The 27788-nt window shown below is 48.8% G+C and overlaps 2 protein-coding genes across 4 annotated transcripts; both read right to left on the bottom strand.

Annotated features, from left to right (window-relative positions):
• Nucleotides 1-211: 211 nt before the first annotated feature.
• Nucleotides 212-4945, bottom strand: LOC142468022 (transforming protein RhoA-like). 2 transcript variants are annotated; one of them, XM_075574080.1, is made up of 5 exons: nt 4790-4945; nt 4019-4170; nt 3530-3653; nt 2672-2772; nt 212-1630 (listed from the first exon to the last, which is right to left on the bottom strand). In XM_075574080.1, the coding sequence occupies exons 1-5, from the start codon at nt 4824-4826 to the stop codon at nt 1457-1459; spliced, it is 588 nt and encodes a 195-aa protein (XP_075430195.1). In that variant the 5' UTR covers nt 4827-4945; the 3' UTR covers nt 212-1456. The 2 variants fall into 2 exon arrangements, with proteins under 2 accessions (XP_075430195.1, XP_075430194.1); XM_075574079.1 differs by lacking the exon at nt 4790-4945 and adding an exon at nt 4522-4741.
• A 16714-nt stretch (nt 4946-21659) lies between these two features.
• On the bottom strand, nt 21660-27572 carry LOC142468027 (transforming protein RhoA-like). Of its 2 annotated transcripts, none has more exons than XM_075574090.1 (5): nt 27517-27572; nt 26534-26694; nt 26046-26169; nt 23351-23451; nt 21660-22318 (listed from the first exon to the last, which is right to left on the bottom strand). In XM_075574090.1, the coding sequence occupies exons 1-5, from the start codon at nt 27545-27547 to the stop codon at nt 22145-22147; spliced, it is 591 nt and encodes a 196-aa protein (XP_075430205.1). In that variant the 5' UTR covers nt 27548-27572; the 3' UTR covers nt 21660-22144. The 2 variants fall into 2 exon arrangements, with proteins under 2 accessions (XP_075430205.1, XP_075430204.1); XM_075574089.1 differs by having other exon boundaries at nt 27451-27566.
• Between the last annotated feature and the right edge of the window lie 216 nt (nt 27573-27788).

Below are 27788 nucleotides of genomic sequence, written 5' to 3' on the forward strand. Positions count from 1 at the left end.
GCTGGAATTATTATAAATCCCTCTGCCCTTTGTTAATTATGGCTGGGGAACATTGCGACCCCAATTATTTTCAGGGCTGGAGTTAGAGTGGAATGTCAGTTAGTCTGGTGCTGCTAACACAAAGAAGATATATATAATATATGTCACGGGGGACCAGAACTTTTAACACCTTTACCACCAGGATCACGATCATCAGACAGGACACAATAGCTGAATAAAGGAAAGTTTATTCTGGCAAGCCAGCAAACATACAAACCACAGTGTACACCCACCGACTGGGGCCTGGGGGAAGAAACCAGCCTCAACTAGGTGCAGGGGCCTGCTTCAGTAGGCTTGCCCTGAACGCTTCTCCGTCTCTTCTAAGTGCTATTCTACCAATAGCACTTTCGAATCACCCGCCAGTCGTAACATCACACTCTCCGTTCCAACTCTAAAACGCACCTGCTACTCTGATCGGCTGCTCCCCTTCCATAGCTCTCGGTTGCCTATCTTTTGCTGGAGCAGATGCCGCCGACCAATCAGAGCACGGATCATGATGATGCACCAGAGGACAAGGGCTCATCCGGCTGCACCAATCAGAAAAGGAGGACGGCCTAAGGACTCTGGACTGCCCACCGGGCATGAACTACGGGCGAGTGGGAAATTTGAGCTGGCCCATAGGAATAGTGTCTACAGGGCTGAGACCCAGCAACGGTTCCTCTGTCCAGCCCCATGCCCCCTGCGGGGTAGGCGCCTCAGTGTCTAGGGAGAACAAAGACTCTGCACTGCCGAGAATCAGTTCCCAGATCTGGGTCACAGCCCTTCTCCCACTCACCATTGTCCAGGTATTTAACCCGCTCCCAAGCTTGGTCACGAACCGGTATTTCTCTGTCTGTAGCCCAGCTAAGTGAATGACTGTGTCTGACCACGAGAAATACTAAAACACAAAGTACATTGCGGACTTGCTAACTGTGCGGGGAACACACTAACACAAGTAATAAAGTGCTTTTACAAACCCAGTCCCCAATTCACACAGTTTCCCCCTTCCAGCTATCACACAGTGATAAAGCTCTTTGCTGGAAGAGGTTACACCAAACACTTAACATTCAGGCCAGAACGAGCCTCTCAGAGGTGGCCTATCACACACGGTTTAGGGACAACCAGCCGGACTTCACCTTTATTATGTGAGGCTGGCTGTCCTCTACCGTCACAATATCAAAGGGAAAACATTAGAATTTAAATACTGGTAGCAAGATGATTTTTTTTTCTTTTTTCTCTTAACTCATTACAGAATAAATGAAATCCAAAAAAAGACCAAAAAAAAGGCCGGTAAGAACCCAAAAGATTAATAACCATCACTTCAAGGATTTTTCATGACTATCAGATGCCCTGGAGCTCCCCTCTTCATAGACTGGCTCCCCAGTCTCTCCGAGGAGTGTGAGGATGGGTTTTTGTCGTGTTACGTGGTGTTTTTCCGTTAGACGAGAAGGCACGTGGATTTCCACCATCCGCGCCTGGGTTGCAGGGCTGCCCGCGCGGCCATCTCGAACACTTCCCTCACTCCGTCATTCATCTTCGCAGAGCACTCCATGTATCCGAAGGCTCCGATCCGGTTGGCCATGTCCCGGCCTTCTTCCGGCTTCACCGGCTCCTGCGGGACGGAAAGAACGGCAGAACGATTAACATGGCGAGCGGCTCTCCGGAGAACGGTGTGATACTACATTACGAGACAATACGAGACAATACATCACAGACCGACAAGTACAATAAATTGCAATGCAAGGGTTAGTGCCTTTGAAGTAGGTGAGGTCAGTTTGAATCCCAGAATGAGCCTCTTTTCTCAGGAACTGAAGTTTGGGTGCAGGGGACGTCATCCCGGCAGCGCTGTATGTCCAATTTTATTTCCCAACTACCAGCACTTACATAGGAAACACATTACAGGTCTAAAACAGTCCCCTTCCCTAACAGAGGCGCCAGTAACTGTGCAGAGCAATGTGTTGCAGACCCTCTGGCAGCCAAATGGTTAAACAAACGTAAAGCCACACGTAATAAACACGCTGAAAACATGTAACCAAAGCAACTAAAGACAAACCCTTCTAAATCTAACTTCTGTGGTTACATACGGGCTCAGCCTTAACGAGGGGATCTTAATGTAACAACGTCATGTTTGCAATGGCCCCCATTAATTCAGAGCCCACACTAATAAGAAACTCCCCCCGGGGAACGTGTGTCCTGAGATATGTAGATTTTTGTGCCATGTCTGCGGAGTCACAAATAAAATGCTCTAACATAACCCTCTGATGACATTACAACTTTCTATTGGCTGCCAGACACTCCGACACTGTGGCCATTTTGTGTCACCAGTCACTTAAGAACTGGTAGGCCATGGATCGGCTCCCTTTAAAGTGTCAGGTTTGTGTAGATTTTGCTGTTGTCTCAGTTAAGAAGCTAGTGGTCTCCAGAAAGACGTTCATTTCAGCTCTGGTAAGCCCTTGCTTCCTGATATCCTTACCTCTGAAGTGACTGCCGGTAATCGCTCTGGCTGGGCACTAAATATGGCCGTTTAAAAGTCTCACGGGCCAATAGGAAGCTGCGATATCATGCCTTGCGGGATTGAGATAGCGGCAGCAGCACCTTTAGAAGTACGTACCCTGGGAAGCAGGGAGAAGAGAAACGCAGGAGGGGTACAGACCTGCTCATCGTTACGCAGGTCTTTCTTGTTCCCCACCAGGATGATCGGTACATTGGGGTAGATACGTTTCATCTTCGGAGTCCACTTCTCAGGGATGTTTACTGTCACAAAAATAAATCAATCCTCAGTGTCTGTGCACAGGAGAGAGGGACGGAGGAGATCTCACACACTAACATCAGTGTCTGTGCACAGGAGAGAGAGACGGAGGAGATCTCACACACACTAACATCAGTGTCTGTGCACAGGAGAGGGGGACGGAGGAGATCTCACACACACTAACATCAGTGTCTGTGCACAGGAGAGAGAGACGGAGGAGATCTCACACACACTAACATCAGTGTCTGTGCACAGGAGAGAGGGACGGAGCTCAATCACACACATGATAGTGAGACAGAGGGGATCTCACACACAGTAACGTCAGCGACAACACAGGGTAGGAGAATAACAGCAGATACAGCGAGTGTTTAAGGAAAGACGGCAAATCTAGGAGAGAAATGTGCTCGGGGACAAGGGGAACAGGTTAACCCTTTCACTGCAACACATGCTGAAGTATTTCATATTCAAGCTTGGAGAAAAGGTGCCCTCACTGGACTCCCGCACAAATGCCTTGGGTGCACGTCCATCACCGGTAAGGGCGCTATCAATATTAGGGTAAAATCTCCTTCAGCTGAAGAATAAACAGCGGCTCTCCAGAGGTCTATCTCAAAAAGTATCTTCTGGAGACCCGCTGTTTGTTCTTCAACTGAAGGAGATTGTACTCTAGTATTTTATATGCCTACATTAACATAACCAAGTACGGATCGGATGGAGAGCGTTCAAGTGCAGTGATGTGTCAGCGATTCAATCGATCTTTCCTACCTAAACTGTCCGGGTTATCGATGGAAAAGCACATTAATATAACGTCGGCGTCCGGATAGGATGGGTTCCGCCGCAGCCGGTAGGAATCTTCCGGTCCGGGTGGGTCCCACATGACCAGCTCCACCTAGTGGCAGAGGAAGGAACAGAAGCGTCCATATATAAGGCTGCGGCCAGGCAGGGAGCGGGCGCGCTGGCGCTCATGTGCGGTGACGACATGCTCCATGCTCGGCTGGGAGATTTGTAGCCGGCTAGGTGCGTGCGGGGCTCGGCCATGACGTCACAGATCTGGTTCTCCCTCACGTGACGCGCCAGCGAGAGGCAAATTCAAGTTTGCTTGCTTCGGCAAGCAGCTAAGCGCCGAGCATGCGCAGGCATTTGCTCAATGTCACCCTGGCCACAGCCTAATAATGCACAAGGCTCTGACAGAGTGCACCCTCCAGATGGACCTCCACGTCCCCAGCCGCCTGGTATCCGTCCCCGGGTTCCTACCCGTGTGACATCAACTTTAATCTCCTTTAAGTAGAAGTCAAATAAGGTTGGGAGGTTATCTTTCGGGAACTCGTTCCTGCAGAACACGATTTCGAGGCAGGTCTTTCCGCACTTTCCATCTCCCAAAAACACAAGCCTCTTCTGGGCGTATGCTGTTTCCGCAAAAGAACAGGAGAGATGTTACACACAGGACAGCCCCTCACCCCATCTCTCTGCCAGAGGGGCCTGCACAGGACAGCCCTTCACCCATCTCCCTGCCAGAGGGGCCTGCACAGGACAGCCCCTCACCCCATCTCTCTGCCAGAGGGGCCTGCACAGGACAGCCCCTCACCCCATCTCCCTTCCAGAGGGGCCTGGACAGGACAGCCCCTCACCCCATCTCTCTGCCAGAGGGGTCTGCACAGGACAGCCCCTCACCCCATCTCCCTTCCAGAGGGGTCTGCACAGGACAGCCCCTCACCCCATCTCCCTGCCAGAGGGGCCTGGACAGGACAGCCCCTCACCCATTTCCCTGCCAGAGGGGCCTGCACAGAACCCCAGCACTGCTTTGCTTGCCACTTGCGAACAGACTCCTACAAAACTCTCAGTAATTACATAAACCGGCTCCAGTCTCATAATTATAATCTTTGCTGCCGCTCTCACATAGTAGCAGTTACTATTAGCGCATGCGCAGACTGCGCTTCTAATGGCCGCGCAGACTGAGCTTCTAACGGCCGCGCATGCCCTGAAAAGAACGCCAGTGTACGCATGCGTAGAACAGACCGTACGTACCCCGAGGTGCTTTGGCAGGCACGCATGCGGTGAACATCGCGAATTACATAATATTCAGCCTCCGGACAAGCAGCGCATCACTGCAGTACACGCATGCGCAGAACAGATCACCAAGCCGTCACAAATGCTGAAGACGTTATATTATGCGCGCATGCGCAGTCCAGGCACGTCACGATTAAATTTCATCAGGCATGCGCACACTGCCATTACCCAAAGCGCATGCGCAATAACAAACACCCCATGGATGCGTTACTTCACCAACGCACAGCTGCGCACACACCCCTTCCCAGTCACTGGGACTCCCCCACAGCCCAGCACTCAGTCTCAGCACGCAGAGCACGATGGTGGCACTTTCCTCAAGTGCAATTCCACCACATACCTTCCTATAACACTCTCTCCAACACATACCTTCCTATAACACTCTCTCCAACACACACCTTCCTGTAACACTCTCTCCAACACATACCTTCCTATAACACTCTCTCCAACACACACCTTCCTATAACACTCTCCAACACAAACCGCCCTGTAACACTCTCTCCAACACACACCTTCCTATAACACTCTCTCCAACACACACCTTCCTGTAACACTCTCCTTAACACACCATCCTGTAACACTCACCTTCCTGTAACACTCTCTCCAACACACACCATCCTGTAACACTCTCCAACACATACAGTCCTGTAACACTCTCTCCAACACACACCTTCCTGTATCACTCTCCAGCACACACCTTCCTGTAACACTCTCTCCAACACATACCTTCCTATAACACTCTCTCCAACACATACCTTCCTGTAACACTCCAACACATACCTTCCTATAACACTCTCTCCAACACATACCTTCCTGTAACACTCTCTCCAACACATACCTTCCTGTAACACTCTCTCCAACACTCACCTTCCTGTAACACTCTCTCCAACACACACCATCCTGTAACACTATCCAACACATAAAGTCCTGTAACACTCTCTCCAACACACCTTCCTGTAACACGCTCTCCAACACACACCATCCTGTAACACTATCCAACACATAAAGTCCTGTAACACTCTCTCCAACACACACCTTCCTGTAACACTCTCTCCAACACACACCATCCTGTAACACTATCCAACACATAAAGTCCTGTAACACTCTCTCCAACACACACCTTCCTGTAACACTCTCTCCAACACACACCTTCCTGTAACACTCTCTCCAACACAGTGTGTGGTCCCGTGGGGTCCGGTGGCGGAGCACTGCAACGCAAACAATGGGGGCTGCAAACCAGTTCAGGAATAAAAAAACGATTTATTGCGTGGTCATAAGGAGTACAAAAACACTCTGACGCGTTTCAGGACCTAAGTCCCTTTATCAAAGAGTAGATGCGCGTCTGCTATGTTCCCCGTTATAAACTCTGGCTCCCGCCCCCAACGATGACGTTACTGGGACTCCAAATCTCGCACGAGTTGCTGACCAGACTAACCCATTGGTGAATATGACAACCAATAGCGCAACTAGCTGAAGAATAGCCTCCCCTGTGGGTGTGGCCTGGGAGCCGTGTGTATAATGGGAGAATAGCAATATATACAAAACACAACGTGAATATACCATACATGCTTACTAAGACTTTACTAATTAAAAGCTCGATCATTAAAAACAACAAGAGGTGGAGAAACTGTCTACTGTCTAGCATATATACTATTATGCTAGATCTCAGGAAGTGATATATATCAGATAAGCACGTCTTATCAATACATATGAACAAGATAATACTACCAAATGTACAGTCTTATCAACATAGCATAATCCATTTTATGTGCATCTGATAGCCACACTGAGTACATAGGGGTATTTGAATCATAAATTTTATGATTCAAATACCCCTATGTACTCAGTGTGGCTATCAGATGTACATAAAATGGATTATGCTATGTTGATAAGACTGTACATTTGGTAGTATTATCTTGTTCATATGTATTGATAAGACGTCTTATATGCTAGTGGCCGAGCTACTTTTGACATTATCCTGTAACACTCTCCAACACATACCGTCCTGTAACACTCTCCAACACATACCGTCCTGTAACACTCTCTCCAACACACCTTCCTGTAACACTCTCTCCAACACATACTGTCCTGTAACACTCTCTCCAGCACACACCTTCCTATAACACGCTCTCCAACACATACCTTCCTGTAACACTCTCTCCAACACATACTGTCCTGTATGTCAGGAATCGGCGTTCTCCTCGCTTCCCACACAGAGCACTCCCTCTCCGCAGGGAGCCCCTGGACACACAAAACAATCCTGCCTTACCGGCCTCCACGGCTCCTCGCCCCTGCCGCCGTCGCGGGATCACTCCCATCGGCGATTCCTCTGCTCAGCGCCGGGCGCGCCCACGCCCTCCTGCACGCACACCTACACGCACGCCAGCCCCAGACGTTATGTGCATGCATTCCCAGCTTACAGAGCACACGCCTAACAGAGCACTTTTTTGTTTTACTGGGGATTTATACAGTACCTTTATGGTATATATGGAGTTCTCTGTTATTCCTCCAGCATAACTAGTACACCTTCTTGCTTATATTACCATAGTAAGTCTCATACAGCCTTTATTTATGCTCGAGTGTCTGGATTAATTATTGCTGTGATTAAGTGTACATTCACATATATGTACCTAGGATAAGCTGAGCCCTGAACACTGGGATCATATCCCATACAAACACTCTCTCCAACACATACCGTCCTGTAACACTCTCAAACACACACCTTTATGTAACACTCTCCAACACATACCGTCCTGTAACACTCTCCAACACACACCTTCATGTAACACTCCAACAGATACCATCCTGTAACACTCTGCAACACACACCGTCCTGTAACACTCTCTCCAACACACACCTTCCTGTAACACTCTCTCCAACACATACCGTCCTGTAACACTCTCTCCAACACACACCTTCCTGTAACACTCTCTCCAACACATACCGTCCTGTAACACTCTCAAACACACACCTTTATGTAACACTCTCCAACACATACCGTCCTGTAACACTCTCCAACACACACCTTCATGTAACACTCTCTCCAACACACACCTTCCTGTAACACTCTCTCCAACACATACCGTCCTGTAACGCTCTCTCAAACACATACCTTCCTGTAACACTCTCTCCAACACACCTTCCTGTAACACTCTCCAACACATACCTTCCTGTAACACTCTCTCCAACACATACCTGCCTGTAACACTCTCTCCAACACATACCGTCCTGTAACACTCTCTCCAAAACATACTGTCCTGTAACACTCTCTCCAACACATCCTGTCCTGTAACACTCTCCAACACATACAGTCCTGTAACACTCTCTCCAACACATACCTTCCTGTAACACACTCTCCAACACATACCTTCCTGTAACACTCTCTCCAACACATACCTTCCTGTAACACTCTCTCCAACACATACCTTCCTGTAACACTCGCTCCAACACATACCTTCCTGTAACACTCTCTTCAACACATCCCGTCCTGTAACACTCTCTCCAACACACACTGTCCTGTAACACTCTTTCCAACACATACCTTCCTGTAACACTCTCTCCAACACATACCTTCCTGTAACACTCTCCAACACATACTGTCCTGTAACACTCTATCCAACACATACCTTCCTGTAACAGTCACTCCAACACATACCTTCTCGTAACACTCTCCAACACACACCTTCCTGTAACACTCTCCAACACATACCTTCCTTTAACACTCTCCAACACATACCGTCCTGTTACACTCTCTCCAGCACATTCCGTCCTGTAACACTCTCTCCAACACACACCGTCCTGTAACACTCTCTCCAACACACACCGTCCTGTAACACTTTCCAACACATACCGTCCTGTAACACTCTCCAACATGTAAAGTAAAAACCCCTTTTTTGGCTTCATTCATTGTAACATCGGCGGAAGAAGAGATCAGTGTATCTCGAATACTCACACAAATAAAAGCATTTCGTTAGCCACAGAACGGTATCGTCTATTCATTTTTTATGTTATATATATATATATACACATACACACACACACACACACACACACACACACACACACACACACACACACACACACACACACACACACACACACACACACACACACACACACACACACACACACACACACACACACACACATATATATCATACATATGAGATTTACAAGTTCATTACTAAGTATAATCCCTGTGCTTATTTGATCAAAAGAACTCTGAACAAACATTGGGGAATCCTTAGGAGCGACCCGTATATTGGTTCAAAGTTGCCTGGGCGGACTCCAGTGGTCTTTAAGAAGACTAGGAACATTAAAAACATCTTGGCGCCCAGTCAATTCAAGTCAATAAAATCTGTTACTCTAGTGGAGAGGTCATTTGCAAGTGGTAACCATAAATGTGGAAGAGGTCGCTGCATTACATGCAAGCATCTCAAACCAACCCAGGAGATTTTTTCACACAGCAATCATTCAAAACATTCAGTAATAGGCCATATCACCTGTCTATCTACATATGTTGTGTATGCAATCTCTTGTAGTTGTGGCCCACAATACATCAGTAGGACGATGCGTTCATTGGCAACACGGTTTCTTGAACACCGTCGCAATGTTATAAGGGGCTTCCAGATGCACAGTCTGTCCAGGCATTTTCTGGAAAAACATCAAAAAGATCCAAAGACGATGTCCATTATGGGCCTGGAAGTTGTCCCACCCTCAATTTTAGGGGGGATTCAAGAAGCTGTGTGCCAAGGAAACATTCTGGATATACACTCTGGGTACCCTGTCACCAAAAGGGTTCAATGAGTGCATAGATGCGAGTACGATCATCCAGTCCTTTCCCAGGTCTCTCTGTCCAGTCTAAGGAGTCTCATTCGGTCGTTCTCAAGTAGTCAGCAGGTTTTTGTTTTTTTTCTCGATTTTGGTCTGATACCAGAATGACTGGTATATAGTCATTTAATTAATTACATTTTGAGGGAGTGTAGTTGTGTAGTTTTGGCTCCGCTGACTTTCTCTTCTTGTTTTATGTATATCTCTGTTAATTTGACAGGGTTCAATGCATCATGTTTTCCTGTAATTCCCTTGCACGCGCTGTACCATTAGTGTGACCCTTTTCATGCATATTGTATTCCTGTCAGGCTTTTTTAATCATTTATATAGTATATTAGAACAGATCACCACATCACCTTTGTCCTTTTGGATTTCATCTCTATCAGAGGTTAAGTTTCTCCAGAGAGTTGCTCTTACAATTACCAGTGCCAAATTTTTCTTTTTACATCTTTCTTTTCAGTTGGTTTTTATGATGTGTATGTTGATGATTAAGATTGCATTTTATAAACTAGCAATGCTATCATTATATGATTCATATCAGTGGTGTACTGCTTAATATATGTATTCTGGCTGTGCATTCACCAGTGCTATGGTTACCACCAGACTCTTGACAAGCACAGAGGGAGCACGATTAAGAATTCTATTTAATCAATTACTATCAGCGGAGCCCAGTGCTTTAAGAGGATGGTGGACCCATCAGCTTTTTAGCCTCTGAAGAAGTTTTTAGGATACAACGAAACGCGTAAATCCCCAGCAAAACGGCGCTTTCATCATGGGACGTGTGAAGCTTATGTAGCCCTTTTTCTAACACGCTAAAGCGACTACGGGTAACTGCACGCATCTGCGGCTCCAGGAAATATGAGCCTCCGCTAGCTGGGAGCCTGGGGTAACACTTATAGCGCAGCGCCTCCACTTACCCAGGATGCCCGTGATGTGAGATTCCCCTGGGCAAGAAACATATATACACACATGTATGATGCAACCAACTTTACTATATGCACAATAACCTTAGCACTCTATCATATTAATACACACGCAGCATATAACCCAACACATATCCTATAATGCAATATAACTTTAACGCAGCTAAATGCTAATGTCCTTATACCTTGAGTGGCTCGGCCACGCTCTTAATGAGTATTGTCCTGTATAGTAGTGGCTCAGCCACGCTCTTAATGAGTATGTCCGGGTTCCGCCACCGCGTGCCCCACACACCGTGTCCTTGCGCTAGTAGTTAGAATAACTCAGTGTATTAGGCCTTTGGTCACTCACTAGTGTCCTCAAAGAGTTACGCCTAAGGCGGGATCAGCGCCTGTTGACCGGTGTTGGTGCACTTTACGTAAATACCTTCCGGTCACAGAGGTGACCGGTAATGCTTCGAAAAGGATCAGCCGAATCCTTGCTTGTCTTTGATGTCTGCAGTGCAGCTGTCTAGTCCCAAGCAGCTCACCAGCAAACCTGCTCCGCACGCTTGTCCCTAACTGTCTACACAGTAAGGTGACTGATTGCTACCACTATGGGCGTCCCTGCAGCACAGCAACCTACTGTGACTCAGGGGTTTCTCCTAAGGGCCTGCGGGGTAAAACTAGCCTATGAAGGCGGGTCACAGACCCCCTGCACGCATACACCCTCCTCCTTTACCTTCCAGAACCCCTCTGTCTAGCGTGACCTCTCCCCCACGCTTCCCTTTCCTGTCCCTGTCACCCTAGCCTTCTGATTGGTTCTTCACATCAGGTGACTGCCCAGGAGCTCATGGGAATTGTAGTTTCTCCACGGAGCCTCTCTGCCTAATCTGCACAGACACACAGCTCAGCTATTGCATCACACTGCCTGTCTCACTCTGCTAGGGCACACTGCAACACTGTTGCAAACACTCCACAAGCTTCTCACTGAACAGACATATGAGGTTCCTACCACATCCTTACATTCTCCCCCTTGCAGAATCCAACGTCCTCGCTTGGGCTACACCTACATAACTATACACAGAATGTTATATAATAAAAATGCAGTTCAATTATATAACTTAGCACATTCGCATTGACTGTATACGATACTACTGCTGAGCCTCATAATGGGGTGCCCCAAATTGATCATAAGCCATCCTCATTGGAGGTTGACTAGCTCTTTGGCTTCTGCGAATTTGCTCTTCAGCTACCTCCTCGGGAGAGTAGCAATTCCCATTTGGCAGTTCCAACTCTGCCCTTCAGGGGCTTGATAAGTCTGCAAAGTCTCTTTGTGGCACAAAGCACGGGCTCTGCGGGTCTAGTGGCTGGCTCATGGGAGTCAGCGTATCTGTCGTTGGACCAAGGGGCTCTTTACCCGTAGCTCCTTCGGGAGATGCCCCCGCGGCCGGAAGGCCCCTTTGAGAGGTTCCCTCCATAGGATTTTTAGAGGTGGCATTTATTACAGTCTCTAGGCCATCCGCTGTACTTTCAGTTTCTCCATCAATTGAAGCAGTGGGTACCTCCAATTCGTTGTCCCCTACTTGAGGTATGGGGAGTAGGTGATTCCTATGCCACACCTTTACCCGGCCTTCGGAGTCCTTGATGCGGTATACCGGGAGGCCAGGTATCTGTGATTCTACCTCATACACCCCATCTCTCCACCGATCAGCCAGTTTGTGCTTTCCGGGAATGCCTAAATTACGAAGGAGAACAGCATCCCCCGGGTGAATCTCCTTATGTCGCACCTTGTGGTCATAGCGCCTTTTGTTACCCGCATTCAATTGCGCCGCCCCCTGTTCAGCCAATTTATAGGCCTGCTGCAGGCTGTCCTGTAACCTCTGTACATAACGGAAATGCGTTCTGTTGGATACCCCATCGGTAGATATCCGCAGTCGCACATCCACAGGTAGTCGGGCTTCTCTCCCAAACATTAAGAAGTACGGAGTATACCCTGTAGACTCGTGTCGAGTACAGTTATAGGCATGCACCAACGTCTCCACATGCTTGCTCCACTCCGTCTTCTGAGAGCCTTTTAATGTCCCCAGCATGTCCAGCAGTGTTCGGTTGAACCGTTCGGGCATAGCATCCCCTTCTGGGTGGTACGGGGTAGTCCGTGACTTAGCTATGTTTAACAACTTCAACAGTTCCATAATGAGAGTGCTCTCAAAATCCCTGCCTTGGTCAGAGTGGAGTCGGTTCGGTAATCCATAATGAATGAAGTATTTCTCCCACAATACTCTAGCCACTGTTACCGCATGTTGATCTTTGGTGGGGAACGCTTGGGCGTACCTTGTATAGTGGTCTGTAATCACTAGTACGTTACCGATGCCCCGGGTGTCTGGCTCGATACACAAGAAATCCATGCACACCAAATCCATAGGACCAGAGCTTTCAGATGGGCCATGGGGGCTGCCCATGTGGGGAGTGTTTTCCTCTGTATACAGCGGGTACACCTTTGGCAATGCAATTCCACTGATTCTCTCATTTTTGGCCAATAGAACCGGTCCCGAAGTAACCCGAATGTCTTGTCAACGCCCAGATGGCCATGATCATCGTGAAGGGCCTGGAGGACCATATTTCTCAGACTTTCAGGCAAGAATAGTTGTCGCCGATCGGGATGATTGTGGTATGGAATGACCGGGTACAATAGGCAATTGTCCAGTTCAAACTTCCCGAACTCATTCAACAACAGCTTCACCAGTTCTCTGGGGGCTTGCTTAAGAATAGAGGGGTTCTCTTGCTGCAGAGCTTGGCGAGCTAGTTCCACCACTGGATCTTGGATCTGGTGTTGCACCAATTCTTTCCAGGAAATGATTTTATCTTTGGTAATGTTCATTCCTTCCCGACCTCGGTAGGCCCGGGGAATGGCTCGGGATTGACACCCTAATGAATCAGCTACTCTTAGCTCTGAGAACGCCACCTGATCGTTGACCACTGCTGCTAGCGAACATAGAGCACATATGCCAGGCCCCGGAATTTCCTCCCATACTTCCTCATCCATGGAGGGTTGAAGCCCCGGCCTCCGTGACAGAGCATCTGCCCCTATGTTAGTGGGCCCTGGTTTATACTTAAGGTTGAACCGATAGTTGGCCAGTGCCGCCAACCACCGGTGACCTGTCGCATCTAATTTGGCGGACGTGTTGATGTAAGTCATTGGGTTATTATCTGTCCTGACTTCAAACTGTACCCCATACAAGTAATCATGTAGCTTATCCACTACAGCTCATTTGAGGGCTAGAAACTCCAGCTTGTGGACAGGATAGTTCTGTTCGCTTGGAGTTAAGCTTCGACTCGCATACGCCACTGGGCGGAGCCCTGTGTCGTGTTTCTGGTGCAACACTGCTCCCAGGCCACTGAAGCTGGCATCCACGTGTAGAACGTATTCTCGGTCGGGATCGGCATAGGCCAGCACTGGGGCCTGCGTTAGGCTGGCTTTCAATTTCAAGAACGCTTGCTCACAAGCAGAGGTCCATTTCTCTCCAAATGGTGTTTGTGCTGTGGTGGTTTTCCTGCCGGTGTCCTCAGGACAGATTTTTAAGAGATTATTCAGGAGTTTAGCTTTGCTGGAGTAGCCCTCCACGAATCGCCGGTAGTAGCCGCAGAACTCCAGGAAGGATCGAAGTTCTTGAACGTTGTTAGGCCGGGGCCAATTCACCACTGCCTCTATCTTCCCTGGGTCGGTGGATATCCCTTCAGCTGATACAATGTGACCCACGTATGTCACGGATGTGCGGCAGAATTTGCACTTATCCAGGGACAGTTTCAACCCCTCCTTTTGAAGTCGATCCAACACCTTCATCAGCCGCTCCTCATGCTCCTCTAGCGTCTTTCCGAACACTATAATGTCGTCCAGGTACACCAAGTATTCTTGCGGGTTCAGGTCCCCCAGGGTCTTTTCCATTAGCCTCTGAAAGGTGGCAGGAGCCCCACATATCCCTTGCGGCATGCGGGTGAACTGGTAGAACCCTAGCGGGCAGATGAAGGCCGTTCTCTCCTGATCTTCCAGATCCATGGGTACTTGATAATACCCCGACCTCAAATCTAGTACACTGAACCATTTACTTCCCGTCAGGGCATTCAAGAGGTCCCTCGATTCGTGGGAGAGTATACTGATCAGGCACCGTACGGCTGTTCAAGGTCCTATAGTCCACGCAGAGGCGTATGGTCCCATTCTTTTTGCGAACCACTACGATGGGTGAGGCATAGGGACTGTGTGATCCTTGAACGATACCAGCTTCCTCCATTTCGACTAGCAATCTCCTCACCTCTTCCACGTCTCAGTGTGCTATGCGGCGAGAACGTTCCCGGAATGGGGCATGGTCGCTCAGTCGAATGGTATGGCGTGCACTGCGACTGCACCCCACATCCATATCACTTATGGAGAATACCCCCCGTCGTTCTTCCAGTTTGGTCTGCAGTCTTCTTTTCCAGCCCTCCGTCAAGGGTGAATCTCCGAAGTCGAATGCCAACCTTGGGGTCACGGCATGAGTAGTGACCACCGGGCACTCAGCTACACTGTTCTCCACCGGGGTTACTGGATAGATTCGACCCAATGGTTGTCGGCGATCAATGCACATGGTGTAGGGAGAAAGGTTCTGTACGTACACCTGGGTTCGAGCCGGAATTTTCCCCGACCACTTCTTTATCGAGGCCAACACTTCGTAGCCGAGTCGCTGGTCATCGCGGATCGAGCTTTCCAGGGAGAACAGTTGATCCTCCGGACGTCTGGCCGGATAACGACAGGTGGCGATCATCATTCTTCCTTCCCCGGGCAGGATCTCGGTTAGCCCCCGCTCTTGACTATACAGCATCCCATGTTCCTCTTCGGTCGCAATCTTACCGCAAACCTCTTGCAACCCCGGGCAAGCAGCTAGAGCCAGCAACGGTGATTCACCCGTTTCCTGTAGATACTTGCGGAGCACATCCTGTACGATGTCTGTGTTGGTCCCCATGATTATCGGGGCGCTTGGATGATCCTGGAGTTCTGGACATACTAAGGCCTCCACCTCCATGGGGTGATGCTTGCCTGTGTTCAACTGGGGAATCAAAAGCCAGGGTGTGCAGCACACAGCAAATAAGGAGGAGCAGGTCTTGCAGAAAAATAGTCCTTTATTTGTAACTCATGGTGTGGGACAACAGCAAACCTTCAACGCGTTTCGTTCAAGGAACTTTATCAAGAAGTGCTGTTCATGTTAAAAACAACAATTTATATACAGCTGACTGCCCCATTTTCGCGCCAAATCGTGACGTCATAGGTTAAGTCTGAACCAATAAAAATCGCTATTCTCGCGCATGCGCGCGGCGCCAGCATCTCTATGGTAAACTCTATGATGTTACAAGACCCCCGCGCATGCGCGCGACGCCAGAGTGCCAAGGATAAGATTGATACTATCATGGGTTATATCTCAACCAATAGAGATCGCTGTACTCGCGCATGCGCGCGGCGCCAGTGTCTCTGATGAACTCTATGGTGTTATAAGACCCCCGCGCATGCGCGTGCCACCAGAGTACCAGGGATCGCACTGCTGCCATCAGATGTATCATACAGCAGATACACGCCCCTAGGGGCGGCTCTAGATGTGATACACGCCTCTGACCCATGCAGAACGACACCCTCCCTTCTGTGCCACGCGCAAGTGGTGAGGCTTCCCCTTTGTGATCTAATTGTGATGAACAATATTGTTCCTGCCACAAGTGAGCTATAGGTGGGCAATTATAAATAAAATCAAGGGGATAAAATAGATTGGGCTAGAGTATATGGGCAGTGAGCTGTACACTTGAAAAACCATTAGGCAATATATGTATGTAGATATGAATGCTTATGGTAAACAAAATATATATATATATATATACTATACATTACAGAAGAGAAAAAACATATAGCAAGACAATTTATTATTAAAAATATGTATTTATCCAAAAAAGTAAATGATAAACACAAACAATAAAAACATTTTATAAAAAAAGCAACAAATATGTTTCGTGCCTTAATAAACAGCAAATTGCATGCCCTGCTGGATGAGGATAATCAGCATATGAATTATAATCATCTATTTAATGTGGAGTTCCATGCATGTATATATTCACATTGTAAGCACCTTAACCTGACTTTAAAACTTATATGAGTGGTATAATATGTCAGATCAAAGTGATTTTAATAATAGATCAAGAAGTAGAGGCTATATTGGGATTATGACTGATTGTGTTGTTTTTATCATAAAAACCAAAAGAGCTGCTGTATATTTTCCAGTGACTAGAGGGTTGATACAGATTCTGAGTTTATCTTCACTTAAGTTGTACTAAACTGTATATAGTGTTTTTCGAAACGAATAATACTCATTTAAGAAAATGGTTAATATTCCATTCTACATTTATTCCGTCAGGGAACCTTGTTCTCAATGTAAATATCCAATAGGATTCTCTACAGTCTAGTGTTTTCACAATGTTACCTCCTCTTTCTTTTCTAATTATTTTCTCAATACCTACAAATGAGAAGTTACTGATGCCTCCCTGCCCACATTCCGAAAAGTGTTTGGAGACAGGGTGATCCTTATCATTTTTACGTATCAACCTGCAGTGTTCTTGCATCCTTGTTTTTAATGCCCTTGTGGTCCTGCCGACATATCTCCTCCCACAGCCACATGTAATCAAATATACTACAAATGTAGTGTTGCAATTGATGAAATTGTGTATGGTATAGCGTTTGTGTGGACTGTGGGAAAAGACATGTCGAGCCGGTTTCATGAACTGACACATATTACACTGATTACATCTAAAGGATCCCTTGGTCACAAAATGATCTGAGCTCTTTACTGGTGTTGATACTACACTTGGTGATAAAAAGGTAGCTAGTGTCTTGGCTCTTCTATAGACAAATTTTGGACCCTTATCTGTGTATTCCTTAAGTATTGGATCCATCCGTAACAATTCCCAGTGTTTATTCACAATTTTGGTTATTTGGCTGCTAGATTTGCTATATTGTGAAATAAACAGCGGACATGCTGCGTCCTCTTTTTTGTCTCTTTTTGTTTCAGTGTATATGCCTCCCCTCTTTACTCTGGACACAGACGGCATTACTGTTGCCCGTTCAATTTCCTTGACCTCCTGTAGTGTAGTCTGGAGGGTCTCCCTGTCATATCCTCTCTCAAATGATAAGGATCACCCTGTCTCCAAACACTTTTCGGAATGTGGGCAGGGAGGCATCAGTAACTTCTCATTTGTAGGTATTGAGAAAATAATTAGAAAAGAAAGAGGAGGTAACATTGTGAAAACACTAGACTGTAGAGAATCCTATTGGATATTTACATTGAGAACAAGGTTCCCTGACGGAATAAATGTAGAATGGAATATTAACCATTTTCTTAAATGAGTATTATTCGTTTCGAAAAACACTATATACAGTTTAGTACAACTTAAGTGAAGATAAACTCAGAATCTGTATCAACCCTCTAGTCACTGGAAAATATACAGCAGCTCTTTTGGTTTTTATGATAAAAACAACACAATAAGTCATAATCCCAATATAGCCTCTACTTCTTGATCTATTATTAAAATCACTTTGATCTGACATATTATACCACTCATATAAGTTTTAAAGTCAGGTTAAGGTGCTTACAATGTGAATATATACATGCATGGAACTCCACATTAAATAGATGATTATAATTCATATGCTGATTATCCTCATCCAGCAGGGCATGCAATTTGCTGTTTATTAAGGCACGAGACATATTTGTTGCTTTTTTTATAAAAATGTTTTTATTGTTTGTGTTTATCATTTACTTTTTTGGATAAATACATATTTTTAATAATAAATTGTCTTGCTATATGTTTTTTCTCTTCTGTAATGTATAGTATATATATATATTTTTTTTGTTTACCATAAGCATTCATATCTATATACATATATTGCCTAATGGTTTTTCAAGTGTACAGCTCACTGCCCATATACTCTAGCCCAATCTATTTTATCCCCTTGATTTTATTTATAATTGCCCACCTATAGCTCACTTGTGGCAGGAACAATATTGTTCATCACAATTAGATCACAAAGGGGAAGCCTCACCACTTGCGCGTGGCACAGAAGGGAGGGTGTCGTTCTGCATGGGTCAGAGGCGTGTATCACATCTAGAGCCGCCCCTAGGGGCGTGTATCTGCTGTATGATACATCTGATGGCAGCAGTGCGATCCCTGGTACTCTGGTGGCACGCGCATGCTCGGGGGTCACCAGAACGTTTCCCTGCACGTGCGCAGACGTTTCCCTGCACGTGCGCAGACGTTTCCCTGCACGTGCGCAGACGTTTCCCTGCACGTGCGCAGACGCGGCCGTTTTGCTGCACATGCGCAGACGCGGCCGTTTTGCTGCACATACGCAGACGCGGCCGTTTTGCTGCACATGCGCAGACGCGCCCGCTTTGCTGCACATGCGCAGACGCGCCCGCTTTGCTGCACATGCGCAGACGCGCCCGCTTTGCTGCACATCTGCGCAGCAAAACGGCCGCGTCTGCGCATGTGCAGCAGAACGGCCGCGTCTGCGCATGTGCAGCAAAACGGCCGCGTCTGCGCATGTGCAGCAAAACGGCCGCGTCTGCGCACGTGCAGGGAAACGTCTGCGCACGTGCAGGGAAACGTCTGCGCACGTGCAGGGAAACGTCTGCGCACGTGCAGGGAAACGTCTGCGCACGTGCAGGGAAACGTCTGCGCACGTGCAGGGAAACGTCTGCGCACGTGCAGGGAAACGTCTGCGCACGTGCAGGGAAACGTTTGCGCACGTGCAGGGAAACGTCTGCGCACGTGCAGGGAAACGGCCGCGTCTGTGCGTGGGCAGGGAAACCTCTGCGCGTGGGCAGGGAAACGTCTGCGCGTGTGAAGGGAAACGTCTGCGCGTGTGCAGGGAAACGTCTGCGCGTGTGAAGGGAAACGGTCGCGTCTGCGCTTGTGCAGGGAAACGTCTGCGCTTGTGCAGGGAAATGTCTGCGCATGTGCAGGGAAACGTCTACGCATGTGCAGGGAAACGTCTGCGCATGTGCAGGGAAACGTCTGCGCATGTGCAGGGAAACGTCTGCGCTTGTGCAGGGAAACGTCTACGCATGTGCAGGGAAACGTCTGCACTTGTGCAGGGAAACGTCTACGCATGTGCAGGGAAACGTCTGCGCTTGTGCAGGGAAACATCTGCGTCTGCGCATGTGCAGGGAAACGTCTGCGCATGGGCAGGGAAACGTCTGCGCATGGGCAGGGAAACGTCTGCGCATGGGCAGGGAAACGTTCTTAACCAGAGATTAGAAGTAACATTTAGGTATTCGAATTATAAAAAAACAAAAGCGCAGGGAGGGATCTGGGTTCACACCCTTCGCCTCGAACAGTGAAAGCAAACGTGTTTCCAGCGGCGTATCACGGTGTGATGGCCTAACAAGGTAAAGCAAGGTGTCGGCTCCAACAGGCAAACAACTAAGGCAGTGGCCCCACTGGCGCTGCCCGCGCTGAGAGCGCAGTGTTTGCTGCTTTTAGTTGCATAAATCTTTGTGCAAGTCCTCGCTCACACGGTGCGCACACACTCGTGCACGGACACGCACACACACTCAAGCTTAACGCTTGAGTAAACAAAAAGTAAACAAAAAAAAGTTTCAACTGCGCTCAATTTGCCCGCAACGCCCACCCGCGCGCTTGCAAAATAGCAAGGACACCCGGCGCTCATGCTTGGAGAGCTGGTGACGTCACCGCTCTCAAGCATGAGCTCGGTCAGCGCTAGCGAGGCCACAGCCTAATTCGTCAAACTAACAAGGAAACAGCTGATGGGACGACTGACCCAGATGTGTATTCTCCAGGCTGTTACTCCTTAATACGGAGCCTCAGCTTCGGGGACATCTTGCCATACTGTAACCCAACTCCTTAAGCGAACCTTTGCTATTATACCCAGGACACTAGTTAATAGCTTAGAAAAGACCCAAGTTTTAAGCGCCAATCCTGCCATCTTAAATTCTCCCGTTCAACTGATCACCAGTAGCTACGTTATTGAAAGTAGAGACCGATGCGCAGGCAAGATGGAGGATTAAATTCGCCTTTACGCTACAAAATCCCTGAATGGCTGGAATTATTATAAATCCCTCTGCCCTTTGTTAATTATGGCTGGGGAACATTGCAACCCCAATTATTTTCAGGGCTGGAGTTAGAGTGGAATGTCAGTTAGTCTGGTGCTGCTAACACAAAGAAGATATATATAATATATGTCACGGGGGACCAGAACTTTTAACACCTTTACCACCAGGATCACGATCATCAGACAGGACACAATAGCTGAATAAAGGAAAGTTTATTCTGGCAAGCCAGCAAACATACAAACCACAGTGTACACCCACCGACTGGGGCCTGGGGGAAGAAACCAGCCTCAACTAGGCGCAGGGGCCTGCTTCAGTAGGCTTGCCCTGAACGCTTCTTCTCCGTCTCTTCTCAGTGCTATTCTACCAATAGCACTTTCGAATCACCCGCCAGTCGTAACGTCACACTCTCCGTGCCAACTCTAAAACGCACCTGCTACTCAGATCGGCTGCTCCCCTTACATAGCTCTCGGTTGCCTATCTTTCACTGGAGCAGATGCCGCCGACCAATCAGAGCACGGATCGTGATGATGCACCAGAGGACAAGGGCTCATCCGGCTGCACCAATCAGAAAAGGAGGACGGCCTAAGGACTCTGGACAGCCCACCGGGCATGAACTACGGGCGAGTGGGAAATTTGAGCTTGCCCATAGGAATAGTGTCTACAGGGCTGAGACCCAGCAACGGTTCCTCTGTCCAGCCCCATGCCCCCTGCGGGGTAGGCGCCTCAGTGTCTAGGGAGAACAAAGACTCTGCACTGCCGAGAACCAGTTCCCAGATCTGGGTCACAGCCCTTCTCCCACTCACCATTGTCCAGGTATTTAACCCGCTCCCAAGCTCTGTCCCGAGCCGGTATTTCTCTGGCTGTAGCCCAGCTAAGTGAATTATTGGCTCCACACACCGAGAAATACTAAAACACAAAATACAGTGCTGACTTGCTATCTGTGAGGGAACACTCGAACACAAGTATTAAAGTGCTTTTATAAACCCAATCCCCAAGACACACAGTTTCCCCCCTTCCAGCTATCACACAGTGATAAAGCTCTTTGCTGGAAGCGGTTACACCAAACACTTAACATTCAGGCCAGAATGAGCCTCACAGAGGTGGCCAATTACACACGGTTTAGGGACAACCAGCCGGACTTCCCCTTCATTATGTGAGGCTGGCTGCCCCCTACGTCACAATATCAAAGGGAAAACGTTAGAATTTAAATATTGGTAGCAAGATGATTTTTTTTTTCTTTTTTCTCTTAACTCATTACAGAATAAATGAAATCCAAAAAAAGACAAAAAAAAGGCCGGTAAGAACCCAAAAGATTAATAACCATCACTTCAAGGATTTTTCGTGACTATCAGATGCCCTGGAGCTCCCCTCTTCATAGACTGGCTCCCCAGTCTCTCCGAGGAGTGTGAGGATGGGTTTTTGTCGTGTTACGTGGTGTTTTTCCGTTAGATGAGAAGGCACGTGGATTTCCACCATCCGCGCCTGGGTTGCAGGGCTGCCCGCGCGGCCATCTCGAACACTTCCCTCACTCCGTCATTCATCTTCGCAGAGCACTCCATGTACCCGAAGGCTCCGATCCGGTTGGCCATGTCCCGGCCTTCTTCCGGCTTCACCGGCTCCTGCGGGACGGAAAGAACAGCGGAACGATTAACATGGTGAGCGGCTCTCCGGAGAACGGTGTGATACTACATTACGAGACAATACGAGACAATATATCACAGACCGACAAGTACAATAAATTGCAATGCAAGGGTTAGTGCCTTTGAAGTAGGTGAGGTCAGTTTGAATCCCAGTATGAGCCTCTTTTCTCAGGAACTGAAGTTTGGGTGCAGGGGACGTCATCCCGGCAGCGCTGTATGTCCAATTTTATTTCCCAACTACCAGCACTTACATAGGAAACACATTACAGGTCTAAAACAGTCCCGTTCCCTAACAGAGGCGCCAGTAACTGTGCAGAGCAATGTGTTGCAGACCCTCTGGCAGCCAAATGGTTAAACAAACGTAAAGCCACACTTAAACACGCTGAAAACATGTAACCAAAGCAACTAAAGACAAACCCTTCTAAATCTAACTTCTGTGGTTACAAACGGGCTCAGCCTTAACGAGGGGATCTTAATGTAACAACGTCATGTTTTCAGTGGCCCCCATTAATTCAGAGCCCACACTAATAAGAAATTCCCCCCGGGGAACCTGTGTCCTGAGATATGTAGATTTTTGTGCCATGTCTGCGGAGTCACAAATAAAAGGCTGTAACATAACCCTCTGATGACATTACACTTTCTATTGGCTGCCAGAGACTCCGACACTGTGGCCATTTTGTGTCACCAGTCACTTAAGAACTGGTAGGCCATGGATCGGCTCCCTTTAAAGTGTCAGGTTTGTGTAGATTTTGCTGTTGTGCAAGTTAAGAAGCTGGTGGTCTCCAGAAAGACGTTCATTTCAGCTCTGCAAGCCCTTGCTCCTGAGATCCTTACCTCTGTGACTGCCGGTAATCGCTCTGGCTGGGCACTAAATATGGCCGTTTAAAAGTCTAACGGGCCAATAGGAAGCTGTGATGTCATGCCTTGCAGGATTAAGATAGTTGCAGCAGCACCTTTAGAAGTACGTACCCTGGGAAGCAGGGAGAAGAGAAACGCAGGAGGGGTACAGACCTGCTCATCGTTACGCAGGTCTTTCTTGTTCCCCACCAGGATGATCGGTACATTGGGGTAGAAACGTTTCACCTTCGGGGTCCACTTCTCAAGGATGTTTCCTGTCGCAAAAATAAATCAATCCTCATTGTCTGTGCACAGGAGAGAGGGACGGAGGAGATCACACACACTAACATCAGTGTCTGCACAGGAGAGAGGAACGGAGGAGCTCTCACACACACTAACATCAGTGTCTGTGCACAGGAGAGAGGGACGGAGGAGATCTCACACACTAACATCAGTGTCTGTGCACAGGAGAGAGGGACGGAGGAGATCTCACACACACTAACATCAGTGTCTGTGCGCAGGAGAGAGGGACGGAGGAGATCTCACACACTAACATCAGTGTCTGTGCACAGGAGAGAGGGACGGAGGAGATCTCACACACTAACATCAGTGTCTGTGCACAGGAGAGAGGGACGGAGGAGATCTCACACACTAACATCAGTGTCTGTGCACAGGAGAGAGGGACGGAGGAGATCTCACACACACTAACATCAGTGTCTGTGCACAGGAGAGAGGGACGGAGGAGATCTCACACACACGATAGTGAGACAGAGGGGATCTCACACACTAACATCAGTGTCTGTGCACAGGGAGAGGGACGGAGGAGATCTCACACACACTAACATCAGTGTCTGTGCACAGGAGAGAGGGACGGAGGAGATCTCACACACTAACATCAGTGTCTGTGCACAGGAGAGAGGGACGGAGGAGATCTCACACACTAACATCAGTGTCTGTGCACAGGAGAGAGGGACGGAGGAGATCTCCCACACACTAACATCAGTGTCTGTGCACAGGAGAGAGGGACGGAGGAGATCTCACACACTAACATCAGTGTCTGTGCACAGGAGAGAGGGACGGAGGAGATCTCACACACACTAACATCAGTGTCTGTGCACAGGAGAGAGGGACGGAGGAGATCTCACACACACGATAGTGAGACAGAGGGGATCTCACACACTAACATCAGTGTCTGTGCACAGGAGAGAGGGACGGAGGAGATCTCACACACTAACATCAGTGTCTGTGCACAGGAGAGAGGGACGGAGGAGATCTCACACACACTAACATCAGTGTCTGTGCACAGGAGAGAGGGACGGAGGAGATCTCACACACACGATAGTGAGACAGAGATCTCACACACACTAACATCAGTGTCTGTGCACAGGAGAGAGGGACGTAGGAGATCTCACACACTAACATCAGTGTCTGTGCACAGGAGAGGGGGACGGAGGAGATCTCACACACACTAACATCAGTGTCTGTGCACAGGAGAGAGGGACAGAGGAGATCTCACACACTAACATCAGTGTCTGTGCACAGGAGAGAGGGACGGAGGAGATCTCACACACTAACATCAGTGTCTGTGCACAGGAGAGAGGGACGGAGGAGATCTCACACACTAACATCAGTGTCTGTGCACAGGAGAGAGGGACGGAGGAGATCTCAAACACTAACATCAGTGTCTGTGGACAGGAGAGAGGGACGGAGGAGATCTCACACACACTAACATCAGTGTCTGTGCACAGGAGAGAGGGACGGAGGAGATCTCACACATAAACATCAGTGTCTGTGCACAGGAGAGAGGGACGGAGAAGATCTCACACACTAACATCAGTGTCTGTGCACAGGAGAGAGGGACGGAGGAGATCTCACACACTAACATCAGTGTCTGTGCACAGGAGAGAGGGACAGAGGAGATCTCACACACTAACATCAGTGTCGGTGCACAGGAGAGAGGGACGGAGGAGATCTCACACACACTGACATCAGTGTCTGTGCACAGGAGAGAGGGACGGAGGAGATCTCACACACACTAACATCAGTGTCTGTGCACAGGAGAGAGGGACGGAGGAGATCTCACACACACTAACATCAGTGTCTGTGCACAGGAGAGAGGAACAGAGGAGATCTCACACACACTAACATCAGTGTCTGTGCACAGGAGAGAGGGACGGAGGAGATCTCACACACTAACATCAGTGTCTGTGCACAGGAGAGAGGGACGGAGGAGATCTCACACACACTAACATCAGTGTCTGTGCACAGGAGAGAGGGACGGAGATCACACACTAACATCAGTGTCTGTGCACAGGAGAGAGGGACGGAGATCACACACTAACATCAGTGTCTGTGCACAGGAGAGAGGGACGGAGCTCAATCACACACACATGATAGTGAGACAGAGGGGATCTCACACACAGTAACGTCAGCGACAACACAGGGTCGGAGAATAACAGCAGATACAGCGACTGTTTAAGGAAAGACGGCAAATCTAGGAGAGAAATGTGCTCAGGGACAAGGGGAACAGGTTAACCCTTTCACTGCAACACATGCTGAAGTATTTCATATTCAAGCTTGGAGAAAAGGTGCCCTCACTGGACTCCCGCACAAATGCCTTGGGTGCACGTCCATCACCGGTAAGGGCGCTATCAATATTTGAGTAAAATATCCTACAGCTGAAGAATAAACAGCGGCTCTCCAGAGGTCTATCTCAAAAAGTATCTTCTGGAGACCCGCTGTTTGTTCTTCAACTGAAGGAGATTGTACCCTAGTATTTTATATGCCTACATTAACATAACCAAGTACGGATCGGATGGAGAGCGTTCAAGTGCAGTGATGTGTCAGCGATTCAATCGATCTTTCCTACCTAAACTGGCCGGGCTAGCGATGGAAAAGCACATTAATATAACGTCGGTGTCCGGATAGGATGACGAGGTCCGCAGCCGGTAGTAATCTTCCGGTCCGGGTGGGTCCCACATGATCAGCTTCACCTAGTGGCAGAGGAAGGAACAGAAGCGTCCATATATAAGGCTGCGGCCGGCAGGGAGCGGGCGCGCTGGCGCTCATGTGCGGTGACGTCATGCTCCATGCTCGGCTGGGAGATTTGTAGCCGGCTAGGTGCGTGCGGGGCTCGGCCATGACGTCACAGATCTGGTTCTCCCTCACGTGACGCGCCAGCGAGAGGCAAATTCAATTTTGCTTGCTTTGGCAAGCAGCTAAGCGCCGAGCATGCGCAGGCATTTGCTCAGCGTCACCCTGGCCACAGCCTAATAATGCACAAGGCTCTGACAGAGTGCACCCTCCAGATGGACCTCCACGTCCCCAGCCGCCTGGTATCCGTCCCCGGGTTCCTACCCGTGTGCCATCAACTTTAATCTCCTTTAAGTAGAATTCAAATAAGGTTGGGACCAAATCAGATTCCGGGAACTCTTTCCTGCAGAACACGATTTCGAGGCAGGTCTTTCCGCACTTTCCATCTCCCACAAACACAAGCCTCTTCCGGATGGATGCTGTTTCTGCAAAAGAACAGGAGAGATGTTACACACAGGACAGCCCCTCACCCATCTCCCTGCCAGAGGGGCCTGGACAGGACAGCCCCTCACCCCATCTCCCTTCCAGAGAGGCCTGGACAGGACAGCCCCTCACCCCATATCCCTGCCAGAGGAGCCTGCACAGGACAGCCCCTCACCCCATCTCTCTGCCAGAGGAGCCTGCACAGGACAGCCCCTCACCCCATCTCCCTTCCAGAGAGGCCTGGACAGGACAGCCCCTCACCCATCTCTCTGCCAGAGGGGCCTGCACAGGACAGCCCCTCACCCCATCTCCCTGCCAGAGGGGCCTGCACAGGACAGCCCCTCACCAATCTCTCTGCCAGAGGAGCCTGCACAGGACAGCCCCTCAACCCATCTCCCTGCCAGAGGGGCCTGGACAGGACAGCCCCTCACCCATCTCCCTGCCAGAGGAGCCTGCACAGGACAGCCCCTCACCCCATCTCCCTGCCAGAGAGGCCTGCACAGGACAGCCCCTCACCCCATCTCCCTGCCAGAGGGGCCTGCACAGGACCCCAGCACTGCTTTGCTTGCCTCTTGCTTACACACTTCTGCAAACCTCTCAGTAATTACATAAATATGGTCCAGTCCCATAATCTTTGCCTCCCGTGGTCACAAAGTAGCCGTTACTATCAACGCATGCGCAGACTGCGCTTCTAATGGCCGCGCATGCCCTAAAAAAAACCCACCGGTGTACGCATGCGTAGAACAGACCGCACGTACCCCGAGGTGCATGCACGCATGCGCTGAACATCGCGAATTAGATAATATTCAGAACGCATACGCCACCTCCCGACAAGCAGCGCATCAGTACACGCATGCGCAGAACAGATCACCAAGCCGTCACAAACGCTGAAGACGTTATATTAAGCGCGCATGCGCAGTCCAGGCACGTCACGATTACATTTCATCAGGCATGCGCAGACTGCCATTACCCAGAGCGCATGCGCAATAACAAACACCCCATGCGTTACTTCACATACGCACAGCTGCGCACACACCCCTTCCCAGTCACTGGGACTCCCCCACAGCCCAGCACTCAGTCTCAGCACGCAGAGCAC

This window comes from Ascaphus truei, chromosome 17, assembly GCF_040206685.1.
Source record: "Ascaphus truei isolate aAscTru1 chromosome 17, aAscTru1.hap1, whole genome shotgun sequence".
NCBI classification, from domain to species: domain Eukaryota; kingdom Metazoa; phylum Chordata; class Amphibia; order Anura; family Ascaphidae; genus Ascaphus; species Ascaphus truei.

Coding starts and splice junctions, on each gene's coding strand:
- LOC142468027 (XM_075574090.1), bottom strand. CDS start 27,547: ATGCGTGTACTGATGCGCTGCTTGTCGGGAG. Junction 26,695..27,516: donor GATGCGCTGCTTGTCGGGAG/GTGGCGTATGCG, acceptor GTTCTTTTGCAG/AAACAGCATCCATCCGGAAG. Junction 26,170..26,533: donor TTAAAGTTGATGGCACACGG/GTAGGAACCCGG, acceptor CTCTGCCACTAG/GTGAAGCTGATCATGTGGGA.
- LOC142468022 (XM_075574079.1), bottom strand. CDS start 4,633: ATGAGACTGGAGCCGGTTTATGTAATTACTGAGAGTTTTGTAGGAGTC. Junction 4,171..4,521: donor CCCCTCTGGCAGGGAAATGG/GTGAGGGGCTGT, acceptor TTGCGGAAACAG/CATACGCCCAGAAGAGGCTT. Junction 2,773..3,529: donor CGATAACCCGGACAGTTTAG/GTAGGAAAGATC, acceptor TTTTTGTGACAG/TAAACATCCCTGAGAAGTGG.